Source organism: Jaculus jaculus, chromosome 17, assembly GCF_020740685.1.
Source record: "Jaculus jaculus isolate mJacJac1 chromosome 17, mJacJac1.mat.Y.cur, whole genome shotgun sequence".
Taxonomy (NCBI): Eukaryota; Metazoa; Chordata; class Mammalia; order Rodentia; family Dipodidae; genus Jaculus; species Jaculus jaculus.
In genome coordinates this window covers 43,561,212-43,581,605 of record NC_059118.1, presented here as the reverse complement: position 1 = coordinate 43,581,605, position 20,394 = coordinate 43,561,212, and the positions used below count along the sequence as shown (strand labels likewise).

At 41.3% G+C, this 20,394-nt stretch overlaps 1 protein-coding gene across 2 annotated transcripts; it reads left to right on the top strand.

Moving 5' to 3' along the window:
* Positions 1 to 14,803: 14,803 nt before the first annotated feature.
* On the top strand, positions 14,804 to 20,137 carry LOC101597523 (cytochrome b-c1 complex subunit Rieske, mitochondrial). 2 transcript variants are annotated; one of them, XM_045136246.1, is made up of 3 exons: positions 14,819 to 14,886; positions 14,944 to 15,047; positions 19,329 to 20,137. In XM_045136246.1, exons 1-3 carry the CDS (start codon positions 14,834 to 14,836, stop codon positions 19,937 to 19,939), a joined length of 768 nt encoding a protein of 255 aa, XP_044992181.1. In that variant the 5' UTR covers positions 14,819 to 14,833; the 3' UTR covers positions 19,940 to 20,137. The 2 variants fall into 2 exon arrangements, with proteins under 2 accessions (XP_004663693.1, XP_044992181.1); XM_004663636.2 differs by having other exon boundaries at positions 14,804 to 15,047.
* Positions 20,138 to 20,394: the final 257 nt, after the last annotated feature.

Below are 20,394 nucleotides of genomic sequence, written 5' to 3'. Positions count from 1 at the left end.
GATGAGGAAAGATATTTCCACTTGTATGTTACACCAGCACACTCTAGGATCCACACCACTGAGTAAATATCTGAAAAATAAATGAACTATAATTTTAAGTAGTATTGTTATTTGTCAGGATAAAATGGAGTCATAGCAGGAGGGTGACAGAGACATAAAGAAGTGGGTCATTCATATTCCTCAAGGAACCACCGAGCCATCATCCTTTTGTTACCTAACAATGCCCCAGGTCTAGGTTTTCCTTCCCCCTTATCTCTCAGGTCACCTGGTTACTGTTCTGGCCTCACATCCTAGCTATTTGAAATGGCTAATGTAAAGAACAAATAAGTTCTTTTCCCTTCCTCAACTTCCCCCAAATTAAGAACTCTATGTAGTCCACTATTTGTAATCTCAAAGTTTACTGTGCTCTGCTCTTGAGAGTCAGTCCTGGCAGCGGGTGTTTTCCCTGAATAAAAGTGTCCATCTTTGCCTCAGAGTGGTTTCCATGGTCTTGGTCACTCCTGAACTTTACATCTGGTGCTGTGACTCAGGAAGGCTTCTGTTTGCCCTCTTGGGCAGCCAGATCACCTTTCCCCTGACCACACCACCAAGCTGCCATTTGACCCCCTGAAGATTTCAGACCATCTCTGCCTGATACAAGCTTTTACATCCTCCAAAAGTTAGCCTTGCTCTTCTTCTCTGTCTCCTCCCTCCTTCTCAGTCAGTGTCCCTCTTGGGTTGGGCTGCTCTCAGGTTTTATTCCTCCTTGTGGAACCCATGTTGGCACACCAGGCTACAACCCTTGGCCACTTTTAGGCCCCAACCTTAGGTCTTAAGAAAGATGCCCTCTCACCACAGGTCTCACTCTGTTGTCTACCATACCCTAAGGGGCTCCTTGTCATTTGGTTACCATCTCAGGGCACTTGATCTCCCTCCCTCCTCTCACTCTCCCTCCTGAGCTCTCATCTTCCACTACCAGCTGCTTTCACCATTAGGAGCACAGTCACCAACCTTGTCCACCAACAGGCTAAAAACCTTACGGTTGTGACCTGTACGGCTTCTGCCCACATGGGAGGTGCAGGAGAGGGGGTTATATTGGTGTTCTGTGTAACCCAGCTTAATCCCTGGTTTATTTTTCTCTCACCCTTGTTTTACTCTCTCCCTGTCTCCTTAAGAACTTAAAGCCTCTACAACTGCTGAACAACATCTTGTTGTTCTCTGCAACTCTGCTTGGCTACATACATAAGCTGAACAATGGGTCCAAATGGCCTGAGAATGGTAATTTTGATTTCCAAATTGTCACTGATTAAAAAAACTTCTGCCAACGTACAGGCAAATGGTCCAAAACACCCTATTTTCCACTCTGTATGCATGGTCTTCTCTCTGCTCTACCTGCTTTTCTCATCAGGTGCTTCTAGCCACTTCACCCAAAGAGCTCTTCTGGATCTCTAGCTTCTCCTGACCCCCTTCATGGAAACAAGGTTTGATTTTACTCTCTGCATTTGTAGAGAGAATAGAAATTTGAAATGGCAATGCATAACTTCTGAATAAAAGAAAGAATGAATGAATATGTGAAGGGGAAATGGTAGTCTAGAATCTATGTGAAAAGTGCACTTAAAATGTGTGTGTGTGGGCTGGAGAGATGGCTTAGCAGTTAAGCGCTTGCCTGTGAAGCCTAAGGACGCCAGTTCAAGGCTCGGTTCCCCAGGTCCCACGTTAGCCAGATGCACAAGGGGGCGCACGCGTCTGGAGTTCGTTTGCAGTGGCTGGAAGCCCTGGCGCGCCCATTCTCTCTCTCTCTCCCTCTATCTGTCTTTCTCTCTGTGTCTGTCACTCTCAAATAAATAAATAAATAAATAAAAATTAAAAAAAAATGTGTGTGTGTGTGTGTGTGTGTACATGCACACGCATATGTGGCTCACATCCCCAAGGTTGCAGAACTATTTCTGTTTTGAGTACTGCCATTTCATTGTGGTGGATGATCTCCATCAAGCCCACTTTATGAGACAGATTCTCCTACACTTAAAGAGTTGTAAAATGACAGTATTGGCAAGCAGCCTATAGCCCTGTGGGAAGTCCAAAACTCCCTGGAATTTAGAAAGAAAAAAAAAAAAGTGGCTCTTTCTTAGCTTCCCTGCCTGGCAGAGCCAGGGGCCTGCAAGCACAAGGAGTCTCAGGATCCTGGCCCCAGCATGATGATGGGTAAATGCCAAATCGATGTGAATAGATTGAAATTTCTTTTAAAAAAGAATTTTTTTTTTTTTTTTGCTTATTTATTTGAGAGCGACAGACAGATAGAGAAAGAGGAGAGTGGGTGCACCAGGGCTTCCAGCCACTGCAAACGAACTCCAGATGCGTGCGCCCCCTTGTGCATCTGGCTAACGTGGGTCCTGGGGAGTCAAGCCTTGAACTGGGGTCCTTAGGCTTCACAGGCAAGCGCTTAACCGCTAAGCCACCTCTCCAGCCCCAGAGTGAAACTCCTTTAAAGAAACTTGTAGCTGTTTTAACATTTACTTTATCTTTCTATGCTTCTATAAAACTACTATAAAAAACCTTAAAATTATGCTTAATTTTGAAGTATCTTATACTGAGTTGTAAGAATTTTTCTAAAATTTCAAATGATGTCCAAATCTGCTTTCATATTTTTCAGAAAACTGTGTTTCAGGAAAGTTGTAAGAAACAAAGTTCCAAAATCAATAAATGATAAAATCTATATGTGTATTCTGAGTAAATAGTGTAAGTTAAGTATGATCTACTCTTTCTTTAAAAAAGTTATTTCAAAAGGCCTTTTGAGGGAAAAAAATGTCATATAAAAGTTTTTCTTGCATGGTGGTGCATGCCTTTAATCCCAGCACTTGGGAGGCAGAGGTAGAAGGACCACCATGAGTTGGAGGAAAGCCTGAGACTACATAGTGAATTCCAGGTCAGCCTGAACCAGAGTGAGACCCTACCTCAAAAAACAAAACAAACAACAACAACAACAACAAATTCTTGGTAGTTATGAGATAAACTGACCAAAGAAGATAAACTAGAGAGAAAACTTTATATGCTGGATCTTAAATGTTTGATGAAAAAGATTGTTAGAGAGTGGTTATGTAGATTGTAAAGTAAAAGTATGTAGATGAAGATGAGTAAGCTTAAACAGAAGGTTAAAGACAAAGTACTTAATCAGATTCCAGACTTCTTGAGATTTAAAATGACTATTAGTGACTATTAGCCTGGGGCTTACATCAGACTAACAAAGTCTGGCTTTGGCTGATAGCAGGCTGCTGTGGTATTCAGGTTGTAAACATAACTTTAACTCATTGATGTTAATCTGGTCATAATAATGGTTACGAAAGACTGAATTTAGAGTACCCAACCATGTCACCTAGGTTCCTCTGTCAACCTTTTAACTAAATCTTAAGGTTAAAATTGACTTAATATTTAATTCTTTCCTAAGGTTATTAGATCAAAACCCCACCCTCAAAATTTCACAAATTATTTACTCTTTTTTACCATATTTTACGAGGTAAATAGACTACATTTCAAACATTAAACAGTATTTATCTGTCACACTCTTAAAAGCTTTTTACTTCATGGTGAACAGTAAAAGAAAATTCTAAACAAAGTTATGTTGTTATTTAAGATGTAATTCCTCAATTCCTCTAACAGTCTTAATACTTTAGTTTTAACTTATGTCATTATTGAATAAGTTTACCGAATTATCACAGGCAGAATTACAGAGTTGGTTAAGGTTTAACTAGTTATAGATTGTGCTATAAAATTTTGTGTATGTTTGGAATTTAATATAGTTCTATAAAATTGATTTGAAAGAGATTAAAAATATTTAGTTTTAGCTCATCAGTTAAAGGTGCTTATTTGTGAAGCCAGATGCACATAGTGGAGCATACATTTGGAAATTGTTTGCAGTGTCAAGTGGCCCTTGCATGCCTATTCCCTCTCTTTTCCACAAGACGTGTCTCCTTTTTTCATTTGCTCATGGCAGTTTAATCCAGTTCCTCTATTCTTTGGGCATGTATAGCTAAATTAATTTCAAAAATTGACTTATAGATTGGATGGACATGTTATTTAGCTTTCAAGATTGCTAAGTCTTCTCAAAAAGTGTATGTATATAAAGGCATCCCAATTCTGAAAGCTTAAAAAATTGTAAAATTTTTCATGTCTTCATATTTAAGCCAAAAATGTTACTACATAATATAGATTTCTTATTTATCTTAAATTCTGTCAGGAGATATTTTGTTCATAGTTTACTCTCTGTAACCTCATGTGCCTTACATATGTAAACTCTACTTTCTGTTAATATCAGACTTTTCCAGATATCATAATATTAAACTATTGTAATTTGGTTATAACCATCAATAAGTATACATCACCATGCCTGGCTAAAACTCTGTAATTTTAAGAAGGTTCTTGTCTTGTTTTGCTAGATGATAATCACTGCACTTAAAATCTAAGTCTTAAAAAAGTGATGTGCTGTGATTTTATTCTTAGAAAAACTGAAAAAGCTCCCTGTGTCTTAGAAAAATCCACTGTATACAATGTTAATATAGTTTTTGTAAGCTTTATGTAATGGTCATAAATATTTCTTTATTTAAGCCTTAAAATTGTTCAATAATAAAAGGTACTTATTTAAGAAATTACTTTGTGTCTGTCTGTCATATTTTCTCTAATGTAAGTTACAATTGGGCTTGCTTAACTCAACAATGACCACTTTTATTTTATTCTTGAGTTATGTATAATCAGTCTCAGCCAAGGTTTCATTTAATTAATTGTCTCATTTCTAGTATCTTAAGTTCATTACTTAAAACACATTTCATGGGCTGGAGAGATGGCGTAGCAGTTAAGCGCTTGCCTGCGAAGCCTAAGGACCCCGGTTCGAGGCTCAATTCCCCAGGTCCCCCGTTAGCCAGATGCACAAGGGGGCGCACGCATCTGGAATTCGTTTGCAGTGGCTGGAGGCCCTGGCGCACCCATTCTCTCTCTCACTCTCTATCTGCCTCTTTCTCTCTCTGTCACTCTCAAATAAATAAATAAAAATCTTTAAAAAAAAAAACACATTTCATGTGCTAAAATAATAATCTTAAATTGCTGTTCTACTTCCAGTTTGGGGGTAATTGGGACTTACATTGATATACAGACTAGCCAAAGTTGTTTTCAAACACAGATGCTAAGTTTTTATACTGTCTTATCTTTTTCCTGCCATATAATTTCTATATTAAATCAACCTCCTTAAGGTCATTGATAAAATAATTGATAAAATATTGTTTTCAGGGATACTAAAATGTTCTGCCTATAGTTATAACTAATAGATACTTAAAAGATAAAATGTGCATGCTTTCTATGTCATAGATACAGGTTACACTGTCACCTGGCAACTAAACTTAGATATTATCAGAAGGATTTTAAACTATTGTGTCATTTTCTAACCAGATCTGCTTTGATAACCAGATATGTTACTACAAAACAGATACAATCTGTTTTGCTAATCAGATATGTACAGTCCCTCTAAGTGATTAACAACTGTACGTAGAAGTGAAAATCAACTGAAAACATTGGAGTTAAAAAGACAACCCATATTTTTGTTCCTGCTCCCAGGTCAAAAGGCCATAGGAGATGATGGGACACTTGAACTTCTAGCCTCTGGTAAGTTTCCTGTCTTCTAGATCAGAGAGGATGTGGAGACTCAGAAATAAATTCCAAGTCAGTATATCTGCAACAGTAAAGTCACATTGGAGGGCTGGAAAATCAGTCCTCCAGGCTTCCCAAAAGATGGAGGGCCACTTGTACAGCAAGGCTTTGACTTATCCTAGCAGATGACAATGCTGAGAGTCAGAAAACTCCTCACAGGTCCCTAAAAGTCTCTCCTGCAGTGCTGTTTTTGACCTCCAAAGTATACAGTTAATTCTGGCAGCCTATATGATCTTAATCACCAAATAATAAAAATATAATATTGCAGTCAGGTTCACATTGCTGATAGAAAATAACCCAACTAAGAGCAGCTTGTGGGAAAAAGAGCTTTATTTTGGCTTACAGGCTCAAGGGGAAACTGCATGATGGCAGGGGAAAATGATGGCATGAGCAGAGGGTGGACATCACCCCCTGACCAACATAAGGTGGACCATAGTAACAGGAGAGTATGCCAAACATTGGCATTCAGAAACTGGCTATAACCTCCATAAGCCCACCCCCAACAATATGCTCCCTCCAGGAGGCATTAATTCCCAAATCTCCATCAGCTGGAAACCTAGCATTCATAACACCTAAGTTTATGGGGGGGGGCACTTGAATCAAACCACCACATTCTGTTCCTGGGCCCCATAAACTAATATCCTTACATGATATAAAATACAATGCATTCATTCCAACTTTGAAAGACCCCATAGATTTTATTAATTCTAGTGATGTTCATACATCCCTATAATCCAAGGTCTTTTAACTGAGCCATAATACCAAAAAATCCCCAGCAATACAAGAAAGGTAAGAGGGGACCTCCACAAGATAGGCCCAAACTCCAGTGTGACCAATGTGACTATTGTAAGGAGATGGGACATTGGGTAAAAGAATACCCTAAAAGGCCTCCTCAGAAAACCAGCCACTCAGAGCGAGTGCATGTTCGGGAATTAGAAGGTCTTGATGTCTGAGGGAGACAGGGTTCAAATCCCCTTTCCAAACCCAGGGTAACTTTAAGAGTGGATGGAATGCCTATTAATTTTTCAGTAGATACTGGGGCACAACATTCAGTGTTAAAGCCCCAAAGGAAACTGTCAGATAAAAAGTCTTGTGTGCAAGGGGTCACTGGTACGAACCACTATTCATGGACTACCCAAAAATTGGTGGACCTCAGCATGGGCTGGGAATCCCACTCCTTCATGGTCATACCTGAATGCCCCTACCCTTTACTGGGGAGAGACTTATTAATCAAAATAGGAGCTCAGATTTCTTTTGACCCAGATGGGCCTCATCTTACTGATAGAAATGGGCACCCAGTGCAAATATTAACTATGCAACTAGAAGATGAATATAGACTCCACCAACAACCAAGTCCCATGATGGACATTGCTGAATGGTTATGAAAGTTCCCAGAGGACTGGACAGAGACCAGAGGGATGGGACTGGCCTCCAATTGCCCACCTATTTGGGTGGAATTAAAGCCCAGAGCAACTCCTATCAGGGTGAGACAATACCCCATGTCAAGAGAAGTCCATATGGGAACAACCCCCCATATTAGGTGACTCCAAGACTTTGGGTTGCTTACCCCCTGCCACTCCACATGGAATACTCTGCTCTTACCAGTAAAGAAACCACATTCCAGGGATTATAGGCCAGTCTAGGACCTAAGGGAGGTAAACAAATGGGTGAGGGATATCCACCCAATGGTAACAAACTCCTACATACTCTTGAGCTCCTTGCCTCCCTCCAGAGTATGGTATACTGTTTTGGACTTAAAAGATATCTTCTTTAGCCTGCTGCTGTCAGCACAAAGCCATCCACTATTTGCCTTTGAATGGTGTCACCCATAATAAGGGTTTAATGGACAATTAACCTGGATGCAGCTACCCCAAGGATCCCAAAACTCACCTACCCTGTTTGATGAGGCTCTCCATGAAGAGCTGGATGAAAGAAATGGAATTGCTAAAGGAGTTTTGACTCAGACATTGGAACCTTGGAATCTGCCAGTTGCTTACTTATAAAAAACTTAAAAGCTTGCTTTTAAACCTTCCACAGATACAGGTTTCTCCCAGCACAGCCTTGAACCCTGCCACCTTGTTGCCAGACCCAGATCTGGAGGGACCCCCTCCATGATTGCACTGAGATCCTGAGTCAAGTTTACAGCATCAGAGAAGACCTGACTGACCAGCCTCTGCCAGACACTGAAGTTACTCGGTATACTAATGGCAGCAGCTTCATGAAAAATGGACAAAGGTATGCAGGGTTTGCTGTGGTGACTGAAACAGAAACTGTCTGGGCGGCAGCATTACCCAAAGGGACTTCTGCACAATGGGCAGAACTTATTGCTCTAACAAAGGCTTTGCAATTGGGCAAAGGCAAGAAGCTGAATGTGTACACATACAGCCGTTATGCCTTTGCGACTGCCCATGTACATGGGGCTATTTATCAAGAAAGAGGCCTGCCCCGGCCAGTGGGGCTTCAACAGGAGCACGGACCCTAGAAAACCTAAAATGAATGGCACAAGAGACACGAGAAACCTGACAGTAAGACAGGAGTCTGATCAAGCTGCAATTTTTATTTTTCTCATGGCACCTTTTATACAGCAGAACAGGGGAGCTTGTCAGTAGTTTAGGTATTACTACAATTCTGTTTTGACAGGATAAGGTCATAGGCCCAAGGCCACAAGATGTTTAGCAGGATAAGGCCCCAGCCTTAAAGCCACAAGATTAACAACTTTAACACACAGCTGCAGGTTTTATGACTTTCCAGAACAGACAACTTATCACAAAATGGAGTCATTACTCAAGGTGGAGGCACTTTTGGTTGTCTAGCACCCAGAAGCCTGACCATAAACTGGCCTTTTAAAAAGATAAGATTCTGTAAACAGTCTGGTGACCGACATTCCAGAAGTACTTAACAGAAAGGTGGATGAGCCAGCTTTCTAAATAATGGGTCAACTTACAAGCAGGCCCAGGCAAAATGGAGAGGCTTTTGCTCTATGGCTCCTGACAGAGGCCTCCTCACAGCAGAAGGAAAGACAATCAAAAACAAAGAGCAAGTTCTGGACTTGTTAGCTGCCTTATGGTTGGCCTGTAAACTGGCCATTATGCATTGCCCAGGCCACCAAAGAAATGATACTCCGGTGGCCAGGGGAAATATGAGGGCAGATGAGGTGGCTAAGAGGGCTGCCCTAGATACTGAACTGGTATTGACTCTATTCCCAGACCCAGGACCTCCAACTTTACCTGACACTCCAGGATATTCAAAGGAGGACACCAAACAAATTAATAAATTGCCTTTAACACAAGAGGACAATGGGGGTTTGATCAAAAGTGGGGACAATAAGTTGATCCTTCCCACACACCTGGCTCAGCAACTTCTCCAACATTTGCACTGGTCTACACATCTGGGCACAAAGCAGACTGCAGAACTGATAAGACACATTCACCTTAAAATACTCAATTTTAGATCTCAAATTGAAGAAATTTCCAATAAATGCCTAAGTTGTAAAATGACTAATGCAAACAATCATCCTAAAGGAGATGGAACATGCTTGTGAGGTTCCAAGCCTGGAGCCCATTGGGAATTGGACTTTACTGAGGTAAAACCTGGTAAATCTGGTTACAGATATCTTTTAGTTTTTGTAGATACTTTTTCAGAATGGACAGAGACTTTCCCCACCAAGCATGAAACAGCTCAAGTGGTAACTAGGAAAATCCTAGAGGATATCCTTCCCAGGTATGGAATGACTGCTCTTTTGAGCTCAGCCAATGGACTAGCCTTTATCTCACAGGTAACACAGGAAGTTGTTAAGATTTTGGGGGCGAATTGGAAATTACATTGTGCTTATAGACCCCAAAGCTCAGGACAGGTAGAAAGAATGAATAGGATTCTAAAGGAGATCCTTACTAAATTAACCACGGACACCAGCAAGGACTGGGTATCTTTCCTCCCCTTTACCCTCTACAGGGTGCAAAATACAGCCTACAGGTTAGGCCAAACACCTTATAAAATAATGTTTAGGAAACCACCCCCAATTCTGCCTGATTTAAGAACAGAGTTGATTGCTGGATTTAATAATCAACAGTTGCATCAATCTCTTCAACCTCTTGCTAGAACTCATAAAGAGGTATGGCCATGACTGAAGGGCATATATGAAACTGTAACTCCCCCACCAACTCCTGGTGACAATCTGGGAGAGTGGGTGTTTGTTCACCACTACCATCATGAGATGCTTGAACCCCATTGGAAAGGACCATACATCATCATCTTAACCACATCTGCAGCCATGGAGGTGGACAGAATTGCCACTTGGATCCATCACACCCACCTCAAACCTGCAGACCCCCTGGTGAACCCGAAGACTACAAGCCACAATGGAAAAATCTATCAGGAATGCAGCACCCCACTCAAGCTCAGATTCTAACACTCTTGATCCTAACCATGCTCCTAACTGTATGAACTCCCAACCCACACTGGGCTGTCACCACCAAATGGATACTCTGAGGCTCTAAGACATCCCCACAAGACTTAGGGAGAGAAGTACAGACATTGGCACTAATTGGCCCAGCAAGTACCACCTTCCGCATCTTTCACCTAGATCTTTGTGCCCTAGCTGGCTCCATATGGGAACACCCAGACCCAGTTCCAGAGCACAAAAATAAGAATTGTCCATCATATCAAGTTGGAGAGAGTGATGCTAATTGTGGTAGCAACTGCCAGGAACAAAAGCTCGCAACTATCAAATTTTATGTTTGCCCAAGGACAAATGATTATGGAACTTGTGGTGGGACAGAAAATTTCTTTTGCTATAAATGGGGCTGTGAAACTAACGCTCCTTGGGTAAACAATAAAAATCAGGACCTTATACAGATTGGTAAAATAAACAATCAGACACTGCTAAAAAGGAGAAACCCCATCTCCATCTCTATAACAGAAAAGGGATAAACAAGCAGAGAATGGGAAGACAGAAAAATTTGGGGTCTGAGGTTATATGAAAATACAATTAGTCAGGATAGGGGGCTCCTCTGTCAGATCCAGAGACAGGTTGTTCTGGCACACCTCCCCCTGTAGCTATAGGACCAGCAGCTCCTGCCTTGTCTGTTCTAAAGCCTATAGTACCAACCTCAGTCTTGAGCACCATCTCCCCCATGATTTGGATTATGACCCTAATAACCAAGTATCCCTCTGAGGTCCCTGGTGCATCCAATTTATTTGGATTACTTAATCTCACCTTTAATTTCCTTAAATCTACTACTAATCTCATTCGAGAAGACTGTTGGCTTTGCTTAGATCCCAGGCCCCCATACAATACTGGTTGGGCTACTGTAGGAAACTTGTCATCTCCCCCAGAAAGCCTGTTGGGGAAAATCTGTCATCCTTACCCTTCAAGCTGTAACAGATAAAGAACTATGTGTAATAGGGAAAGGGGGAAATCTAAATAATTTCCTTCACCTTAAACACCTGTATAACCAAACTATTGTCACAAATGATAGTAATTCCTATTTAGTGCCTCCTAATGGAACTTGGTTTGCTTGCACCACAAGGCTTGACTACTTGCATCCACCAACGAGTTCTTCAGTACTCCAGCATGTGTGTTTTAGTTACACTATTCCCTCAAGTTTATTACCTTTCTTTTAGCTTGTATATGGAAATGTACCTGGACCATCACAGACAAAAACGAGATTTGGGGGCTTCAGCCATCCTTCTTTTGATGTTAATTGAGTCTGGCATAGCTGCAGGAATCAGCACTGGAACAACAGCCTTAGGGCAAATCAGAATTTCCAGGCCCTAAGTAACCTTATAGACTCAGATCTCGCTCAATTAGAAAAGTCCATTCATCACTTAGAGTAGTCAACAGATTCACTGGCTGAAATGGTATTACAAAATAGAAGGGGATTAGATCTACTCTTCCTACAACAAGGAGGACTATGCCAAGCCATGGGAGAGCAATGTTGTTTTTATACCAACAATTCAGGTATCGTTAGAGATAGCTTAGCCATCGGCTGCAAGAAACTAGAGGAAAGGGCTAAAGCTAGACAACAGAATCAAAATTGGTATGAATCCATGTTTGATTGGTCCCCATGGCTAACAACCTTGCTTTCTGCCCTAGCTGGACGCCTTATTCTATTATTGTTGTTACTAACCCTTGGACCCCACATAATCAATGAACTAATCTCTTTTGTCAGGGAATGAATTAATGCAGTACAACTCATGCTGTTAAGAACCCAGTACCATCCTTTACAACCTCTTCCCTAATAAAGACCCAAGATTGGGTCCTCTTAAGTTATAAGTAGAGGGGGGAATGAAAGATCCAGAAACCAGACTGGCACCATGACAAGCTTCAATAAAGCACTGCTCCGCTAGGCCTAAGTTTCAAATTCCCACTTAGGCAGAGGGCCTGAGTCAGCCCCTAGACATGCCCAGGTATTCACAAGACTTGCCCAGGACTTGTCCCTTCTGCCTCTCTGCCCCAGCCAATCAAAAGAATACAAGTACAATTACTGTTTAAACCAACCAATCATGTAACCACCCCTTTACCTCTTTGTTCAAATCCCTATAAAAACTCTGCCCTTCTGCTACTTGGGGCTCTTGCATGGATCTACTGTGCTGGTGAAGTCAAGAGTCAGAGCTTAAGTCTGAAATAAAGCTCTTTGCCTTTGCATGCATGTTTGGTTCTCCTTGGTGATCACTGGGGGTGCCAAGAACTGGGCATAACAGTGGTGTAACCTTCTTGGAAGAAGCAATTGTCTCTTCTAAGGAGGGACTTCTTTCTAGGGAAGGCTCAGGTTGAGTTCAAAGACAGTTTTAGGGAGGGAACTCCCTACTGCAAGGACAGGCTCAAGGACATTATATTCCTTGATTTTCAGAATCAAGACACAATAAGCTGCCTCAAAGCCTAATGGAGTCAGATTTCCAGTTCTTGAAAAAAAAAAAAAAAGACAAATGTTAATTTCTATTGCCACTATAACAGAGATAGTGGCTTAAAACAACACAAACTTATTGCTTGCCATTTTGGAAGCAAAGGCCCAAATGGGTCTGCAAGACTGTGTTCATGCTGGAGGCTCTAGAAAAGAATCTGCTTCCACATTGCTTCTGGGTGGTGTTCCAGGGAAGAGGTGTTGTCAGCAACCCTGCTGTTATTCTTTGCTAGGTCTTCTCATACAGGTTCTGTACATATTGAGGCAAGCACACAATTATAGCTTAGCAACTCAGGACCCTGCTTGGCTTATTCAGCCTTTTCCTAACAAAGTGCTTAGCAACACAAGACCTTTATCTGATCATGCTATACACTTCACTCTCTCCAAACAAAGCACTGCTAACTCTGTCCTACTAACTCCTCTTTTGTGGTTTGTTTCTAGACGCAATGGAGTAGATTCTACCTGATCTACTTATGGGTACATGCACACAAGACAAACTGTCATCTGAACTTTCAGAGAAAATCTCTGGTTATCATCCTAAGCCTATACATGATTGGGCATATGATTAAAATCAGATACACCATGGGAAAGAGCATGAACAGTGAACAAAGGTTTAGCTATCACTATTAAAACAAAGGACGACTTATACCCCACCATAGCTTCTCCTCCTGACCCTCAAAAGGAAGCCTGAGAGAGCACCTCGGGGCTTGGTAGCCTACTGCTCCCTTTCACTTGTTCTGTCACTTTAAGTAAAACTTCTTGCTGCTTTGCGATTCATATGTGATATTTCTATTCGTTAAATAAGACACCAAGAAGCTGGATATATCAGGTCCAGACAAGACCATCAGTAACAATATCAGGTTATTTCCCCAGTCATTTTACAAGATAGCTACCAGGATTATTGCTTCTACTTTACAGATGACAAAACTGAGGCATACAGGTTAGGAGACTTGCACAGGTAACAGAATTCACACACAGCACTGAATAGTCTGAGATACTCCAGTGATTTAAACAATCCCATCACATGTATTCAGTTTGTATTCATACTTTATATTTAAATCAACTCATTTTCTACCTAAATGAATAATGAATATAGAATACAAAATACAAATACGAAAACTAGTACATAAAAATAAATATATTAAATTGTATCCAGATTCATAAGCCCTCAGAGAGCTTTGAACTCAAAGCTTATTTTTTAATTAATTAATTTATTTATTTGAGAGTGACAGAGAAAGAGGCAGAGGGAGGGACAGGGAGGGGAGAGAGAGAGAGAGAGAGAGAGAGAGAGAGAGAGAGAGAGAGAGAGAGACCCCCCCTTTCAGGGCCTCCAGCACCTGCAAATGAACTCCAGATGCATGTGCCACCTTGTGCGTCTGGCTTACTTGAGTACTGAGGAATCAAGCGACGAATCGGGGTACTTAGGCTTCACAGGCAAGCACTTAACCTCTGAGCTATCTCTCCAGCCCTCTCAAGGCTTATTTTTAAAGGGGGTGATTAGCAAATCTTAGAGGGATTAAAGTTGCATTAGCGCCAAATTCAGACTTTCTTACTGGCAAATTCTGGACTGAAAGAGGAGTTAAAGGCAATAACCTTCTTAACACATGACAGAAAGATTTAGGGCCCATCCTCTGCACCTCCTAAAGGCTCACTAGAGGAAAACTGCTGGTTCAGAGCACAGGCTCATGGGACTACCTCACTTTGCTGCAAGTAGTCTAAGATTTTGAACCCTCACTGGTAAAATATTGAAAACAATAGCTTTTAATGTTCTAGGCATCTTGATTACGAATGAGCGACTCAGGAAATCATAAAATCCAATAAATGATATGTGAGCTGTTATTCCTCAACCTTCGCATACAGGTTTCTGACATTTTCATTGCTGGAAGATGATAAAAAATCACAGCAAACACACAGTAGTTACTGTATGTTCTAGGTGATACCCAGACCTTAGGAACAATTATTAACCCCGTTTAAACTACTACAACTTTTTCTTATCCATAGGTCGTCATTGATATTTCTGCCTAAGGGATCTCAATCTCCGCCAGAAATATGTTTCCCAAATTCTGCTTCACACCGCACGGTCCTTTGCCAACCCCAACTCGAGGCGCCGCCTTCCACGCAGCGACTCGCTAAGATTCGCTCCTCCTGCGCGACTCCTCTTCCGCCAGCGCACTGATGTCATAAACCTGCGACTCTGCGTCTGCGCAGTGGGCGGGAAGGTCGTTCCTGTGACCTGCACGGGTGTTCGAACAGCTGTCGCCATGTTGTCTGTTGCCGCCCGCTCCGGGCCGTTCGCGCCTGTCCTGTCAGCCACATCCCGCGGGGTGGCGGGAGCGCTGCGACCCCTGGTGCAGGCCGCGGTGCCCGCCACCCCGGAGTCGACCGTGCTGGACGTGAAGCGACCCTTCCTATGCCGAGAGTCGCTCAGTGGCCAGGCCGTGAACCGGGCTTTGGTCGCCTCTGTGGGCCTCAACGGTGAGTGGGCTCCAGGGTTGTAGGGTCCGCGTTCCCTGCGGCGGGGGAACCGCTGAGGAGTTGCCGGCTTGTGACCTTAGCCGGCCCCCGCCCCGCCGCCGAGTGGTTCTCCCGCAGGGGCGTTCTAGGCTTCGGGAGCCCCTCGGCACCAGTCTGGGCACTGGTCTGCAGGGTTAAGTTCAAGGCTGGATTCCAACTGCCGGACAGAAGCTGTTACTTACAGGGCTTGACCTTGGGCGAGGTTCTGAACGATTTCCCCGACCCATGAGGCGAATTCAGTAGGGTTACCATGAGGCTTAAAAGGATTATGTGTCATTATTCTTCATTTTGGACACTTAATCAGTGCTCAAAGTAGGAACTTTAATTCTTGAAAACTTGTCTGCTTCACCAGTGCAGCTCCTTTTTAGTGTCTTTCCTACGTAACGACCTTAATCCACACTCCCTTCCAAAACAAGACAGTGTACAGAGAGGGTCAGGAGTTTCAGGCCCCTGGTTAGAGGTTTCACAACCTCATTTAACCGTTAAGAAGAGGCAGAGGTCAATGATGTTCTGTTATATAGAAAATACCACCTCCTCGAGGTGAGGTGACTTTGCACAGTGGAGATTCTATAGGGCATGGTATCTGCTCAGGAGTGGATTTCACATCCTCTGTCAGCAGATCCGGTTTGTCTTTGGTGCTGTGTCTAGCATTTCTTTCTGTTTAAGTATTATTCTTTTTAACAAACTATTTTTATTATTTATTTGACGGGGGGGGGAGGAGAGAATGGGCACGCCAGGGCCTTCAGCCACTGCTAATGAACTCCAGATGCACGCGCTCCCTTGTGCATCTGGCTAACGTGGGTCCTGGGGAATCAAACCAGGATCCTTTGGCTTTGCAGGCAAACACCCTAACCGCTAAGCCATCCCTCCAGCCCCGTGTAGCATTTCTCTTAAGTGCTCTGTATTGAAGAACGAAGTAGCAACTAAGGCTATATGCTTACAGGCTGTCTGCTTAGGATTACAAGAACAGGAAGACTTTTGGTGGCCCCTGCAATATGGGGAAACTACACTGGATTCTGGCTTATACTGGACTGCTCCATCTTTTGCTTGTTATATTGTTACTTACTTGGTTCTGTTGACTATTGTGTTTGTGACTCTTCTACATGTTAAATTTCCTCCTTGGCGCCCTTTTCATTGTGCTTTTTTGAGGCAGAGCCTCACTGTCTAGCCTAGGCTAGCCTCAAACTAATCTAGCCTTAAACTAATCTTGCCTCAGCCTTCCCAGTGCTGCAATAACAAGAATAAGTTTTTATACCTGGCCTTTCTTTGCATTTTGTTTTGTTATTGTTTTGTTTTGAGACAGAAACTAGCCTTGACTGTGTTAGAATTCACAGTGTATATGGCCCAGGGTGGCTTCAAACTCCAGCGATCTTTTAATTCAGTCTTTCCAGAGTACTGGGTTATAGGCATGTACTCCCATGAGCAGTTTTAATGATCTTTCCACCCAGTTTTCCAAATGTCCAAGCCCTAGCTTCTCAACATTAATTTAGGACCAGGTCAACAAAACTTAAATTTGCTAATTACTTTATGGATTTATAGCAAATAAAAACGAGTGTAGGATGTTTATTTTTCTGTGCCACAGTCTCGGATTTTTTGTTATTTCAAAATACTTTTTATTTATTAGAGAGGAGAGAGAATATGGGTATGGCAGGGCCTCCAGCAAACCAGTTCTGGAGGCATGTGCCACCTTGTGCATCTCGCTTATATTGGTCCTGGGGAATTGAACCTGGGTTCTTTGAGTTTACAGGTAAGCATCTTAACCACTAAGCCATCGCGCCAGCCCAGTCTCAGATTTCATATACAATTGATGGAGACGTTTTTGTGAATGAATGCTTGCTAAAGAGCACACCTGGGTTTTGGAGGAACCTGAGTACTGGAATGGAGTACCCTGGCCCATCCCAAGCCTACTGGAACCAGGAAGTAAAGAAAATTGCAACAGCAAAAGTGAAAAGCATCTCTGGAGTTTGTCAAATAGCAGATAGATTTCTTACAAGAATTGGTGGCTTGTTTGTCCTAGAAAAGTATTTTCCAAGCCAAGCAAATATGTAGAATCTCAGGGCCAAAATCTTCCCTTGATTTTGTACTTTAAAGGCATATTGAAATTTGTCTGGGTGATTTATGGAAAGATAGGTAAAGTTAGATCAGACTTGTGTGGGGAGTAACTGCACGATGGTAGCATCTTTCATGTAGTTTTCCAAGGCACATTGGCTCACCTTAGTAGCTCCAAAAAAAGTGTAAATGCCTTAGATTTTTTTCTATTTTGGGTGGTGAACTCTGTTACTTCTCTTAAGGTTAAACCTAAATCTAGCATCCTTGCTTAGGATAGCCCATGTGAATTAGAGAATGATACTTTATAACATGGCAGTATCCAAAGATTACTTGATGATGTCACCTAATAAAGTATAACTTCATAACAGAGTAGATAACTATACTCTTTTGTCACCAAATCTCTGAGAATGAGTCATTCTACTTAGTCTTCTTAGTTATTTTTTGTTCTGTTAAGGGTTAATGGTTGTGGATACTATTTTGAATGTAGAATGTATACTTGGTACCTTTGTGTTTTAGGTGGAGAACACATCCCTTGAGTGTGATCCCAGGCAATATCATGGGAAAGTAATTAATGCCTGATTTCCAAATGTTAACAGTCAGGTGTTACTGATGTAATAACACTTTAATTTCATAAAGCTGTAGTTGTTTTTCTTAGGTTGCCACTTCTATGAAATGATTAGGGTTAGTCAGAAGAGAAGTGTAATTTTCATAGATTTCATCGTTGCTTATGAGAATTTGTAGCTTCCATAGTTACTGATCTTGAAAAAACATATGAAAAGAAATGAAGTAAGTTACATTTAATATTTGACTACTCAAAAGAAGTATATTAGAATTAGGCAGCCCCAGAGGCCAATGTGGAATTATAGCTTATAATGACATTGTTATGCGTAGGTCTTTCTTTAGTAAACAACACATTTTATAAAAAGTGAAGAATTTTTGTCATCTTTTATAAAAAGGAAACATTGTGTCAGATATACTAAAACCAAATTGGAAAGATTTGCTTTATGAAACACTTAAAAATTCTTATCAGTAAACTAATTTTTTTCAGACATTTACAAATAAGAGAGAAAGGACATACCACCATTTTTTAAAGCTATGTGCTGAAGTATATGTTGGCAGTAATTTATATGTTTACATTTGTCACAAACTTTGGCCTATTTTATGGTGTATGGTAGAAACATCCCACAATATGAAAAGAAAGGTAAGATCTTTGATGTGATGTGACCCTGTACTGAAGAGTGGGATGTGTATTTTTTTTTCTTCCCCCCCCTCACTGAGTTGAAAAATTATGTTGCAGATTTCATTATTTTGAGTACTGCCTGTTATGTTTGTCCATTTTGACCATTAGTGGTTTTATTTCAAGATAGAATAAAATTAACTTATACTTTAGAATCTAATATAGTCATCCTTAAATTTTCTGTAACAAAAGTATAGAATGTTTTTTCTTTACTTTTTTTGGTGGTGGTGGTTTGTGGTGGTGGTGTTGCTTTGATTTTTGAGGTAGGGTCTCTCTGTAGCCCAAGCTGACCTGGAATTCACTATGTCATCTCAGGCTGGCCTTGAACTCAGCGATCCTCCTACCTCTGCCTCCCGAGTGCTGGGATTAAAGGTATGCACCACCACACCTGGCTAGAATGTATATTATCCTGTAGTTAGTATAGTATGAATTTCAGAAAACACATAGTCACATAGTATAGCTATAAGGCTGTGCATTTTCATTATAAAGAATGATCACATCTCTGTAGGTCACATCTAAAGCTAGGTATGTTTTAGGGCTCCTTCTGACCCAGAGAATGTAAGACTTAGCATAGTTGTATAATGTGTCTTAGCAATTGAATTTTTTAAACTTTGAAATATTGTTCTATCTTCTTTTTTTTGTTAACTCAGTAAAATGGTATTTGTCCTAAATTAACTGTGTTCAACCAAGCAGGAAGAACTCAGTTTACAAATACTGTCTTGTGATTTCAAACCAGTGTGGTAGGTGATAGTTGGCATCATTTTTAGTATTTCATGTGTTGCACTGCCAATTTGACATGGTTTTAGAATTGAATCTTGTGTGTGTGTGTGTGTGAGAGAGAGAGAGAGAGAGAGAGAGAGAGAGAGAGAGAGAGAGAGACTTGGAAAAGTCTTCTTATTTATACCCTTTCAGAGTATTCATCTAATTATGTTTTTCACCTTCTGTTTGCCTTGCAGTCCCTGCTTCTGTTCGTTATTCCCACACAGATGTTAAGGTGCCTGACTTCTCTGACTACCGTCGCACTGAAGTTTTAGATAGCACGAAGTCTTCTAAAGAGAGCAGCGAAGCTAGAAAAGGCTTCTCCTATTTGGTAACTGCAACTACTACTGTTGGTGTTGCATATGCTGCTAAGAATGTAGTCTCTCAGTTTGTTTCCAGCATGAGTGCTTCTGCTGATGTATTGGCCATGTCAAAAATCGAAATCAAGTTGTCCGATATTCCAGAAGGCAAGAACATGGCTTTCAAATGGAGAGGCAAACCCCTTTTTGTGCGCCATAGAACCAAGAAGGAGATCGACCAGGAAGCTGCAGTTGAAGTGTCCCAGTTGAGGGACCCACAGCATGATTTAGAGAGAGTAAAGAAACCTGAATGGGTTATCCTGATAGGTGTTTGCACTCATCTTGGCTGTGTACCCATTGCAAATGCAGGAGATTTTGGTGGCTATTATTGCCCTTGCCATGGGTCACACTATGATGCATCTGGCAGGATCAGGAAGGGGCCTGCGCCTCTTAACCTTGAAGTACCCTTTTATGAGTTCACCAGTGATGATGTAGTGGTTGTTGGTTAAATACTTGACTCAAGGTCTAGCCTTTTTTTAGTCTTCATGTCCCCTGAGAAGCATTGTGAGAGCAAGCCTTGTGTACTTCCAAGTTGATTTAAAATATTCAAGAATTGTTAATAATGTATTTGCAAACATTAATGTGAAGTAAATTGAATTGTTAGTTACCATCAAACATTCATTTAATAAAGTCACTGTTAAAATTAAGTTCAGTCACAGACTTAAAATCTTTGATAGTTGATTGTAATTAACTATTTCTTGACCAAAAACTTGTTTCTTGCTTTATGACAGAGGTATAGATTCTACAAACTCAGCCTTGGGATGAAGCACAATTAGATGGTCATCTCTAAGTCCTGGGACATGTTTTCTCATTTTTTTCCCCCCAGGGCCTAGTAAAAGTCCTGACTTGTTTTCTCCCCTATGTAATGTGGATGGCAATGTTGAATGCAGTTTTGGGGAAAGAA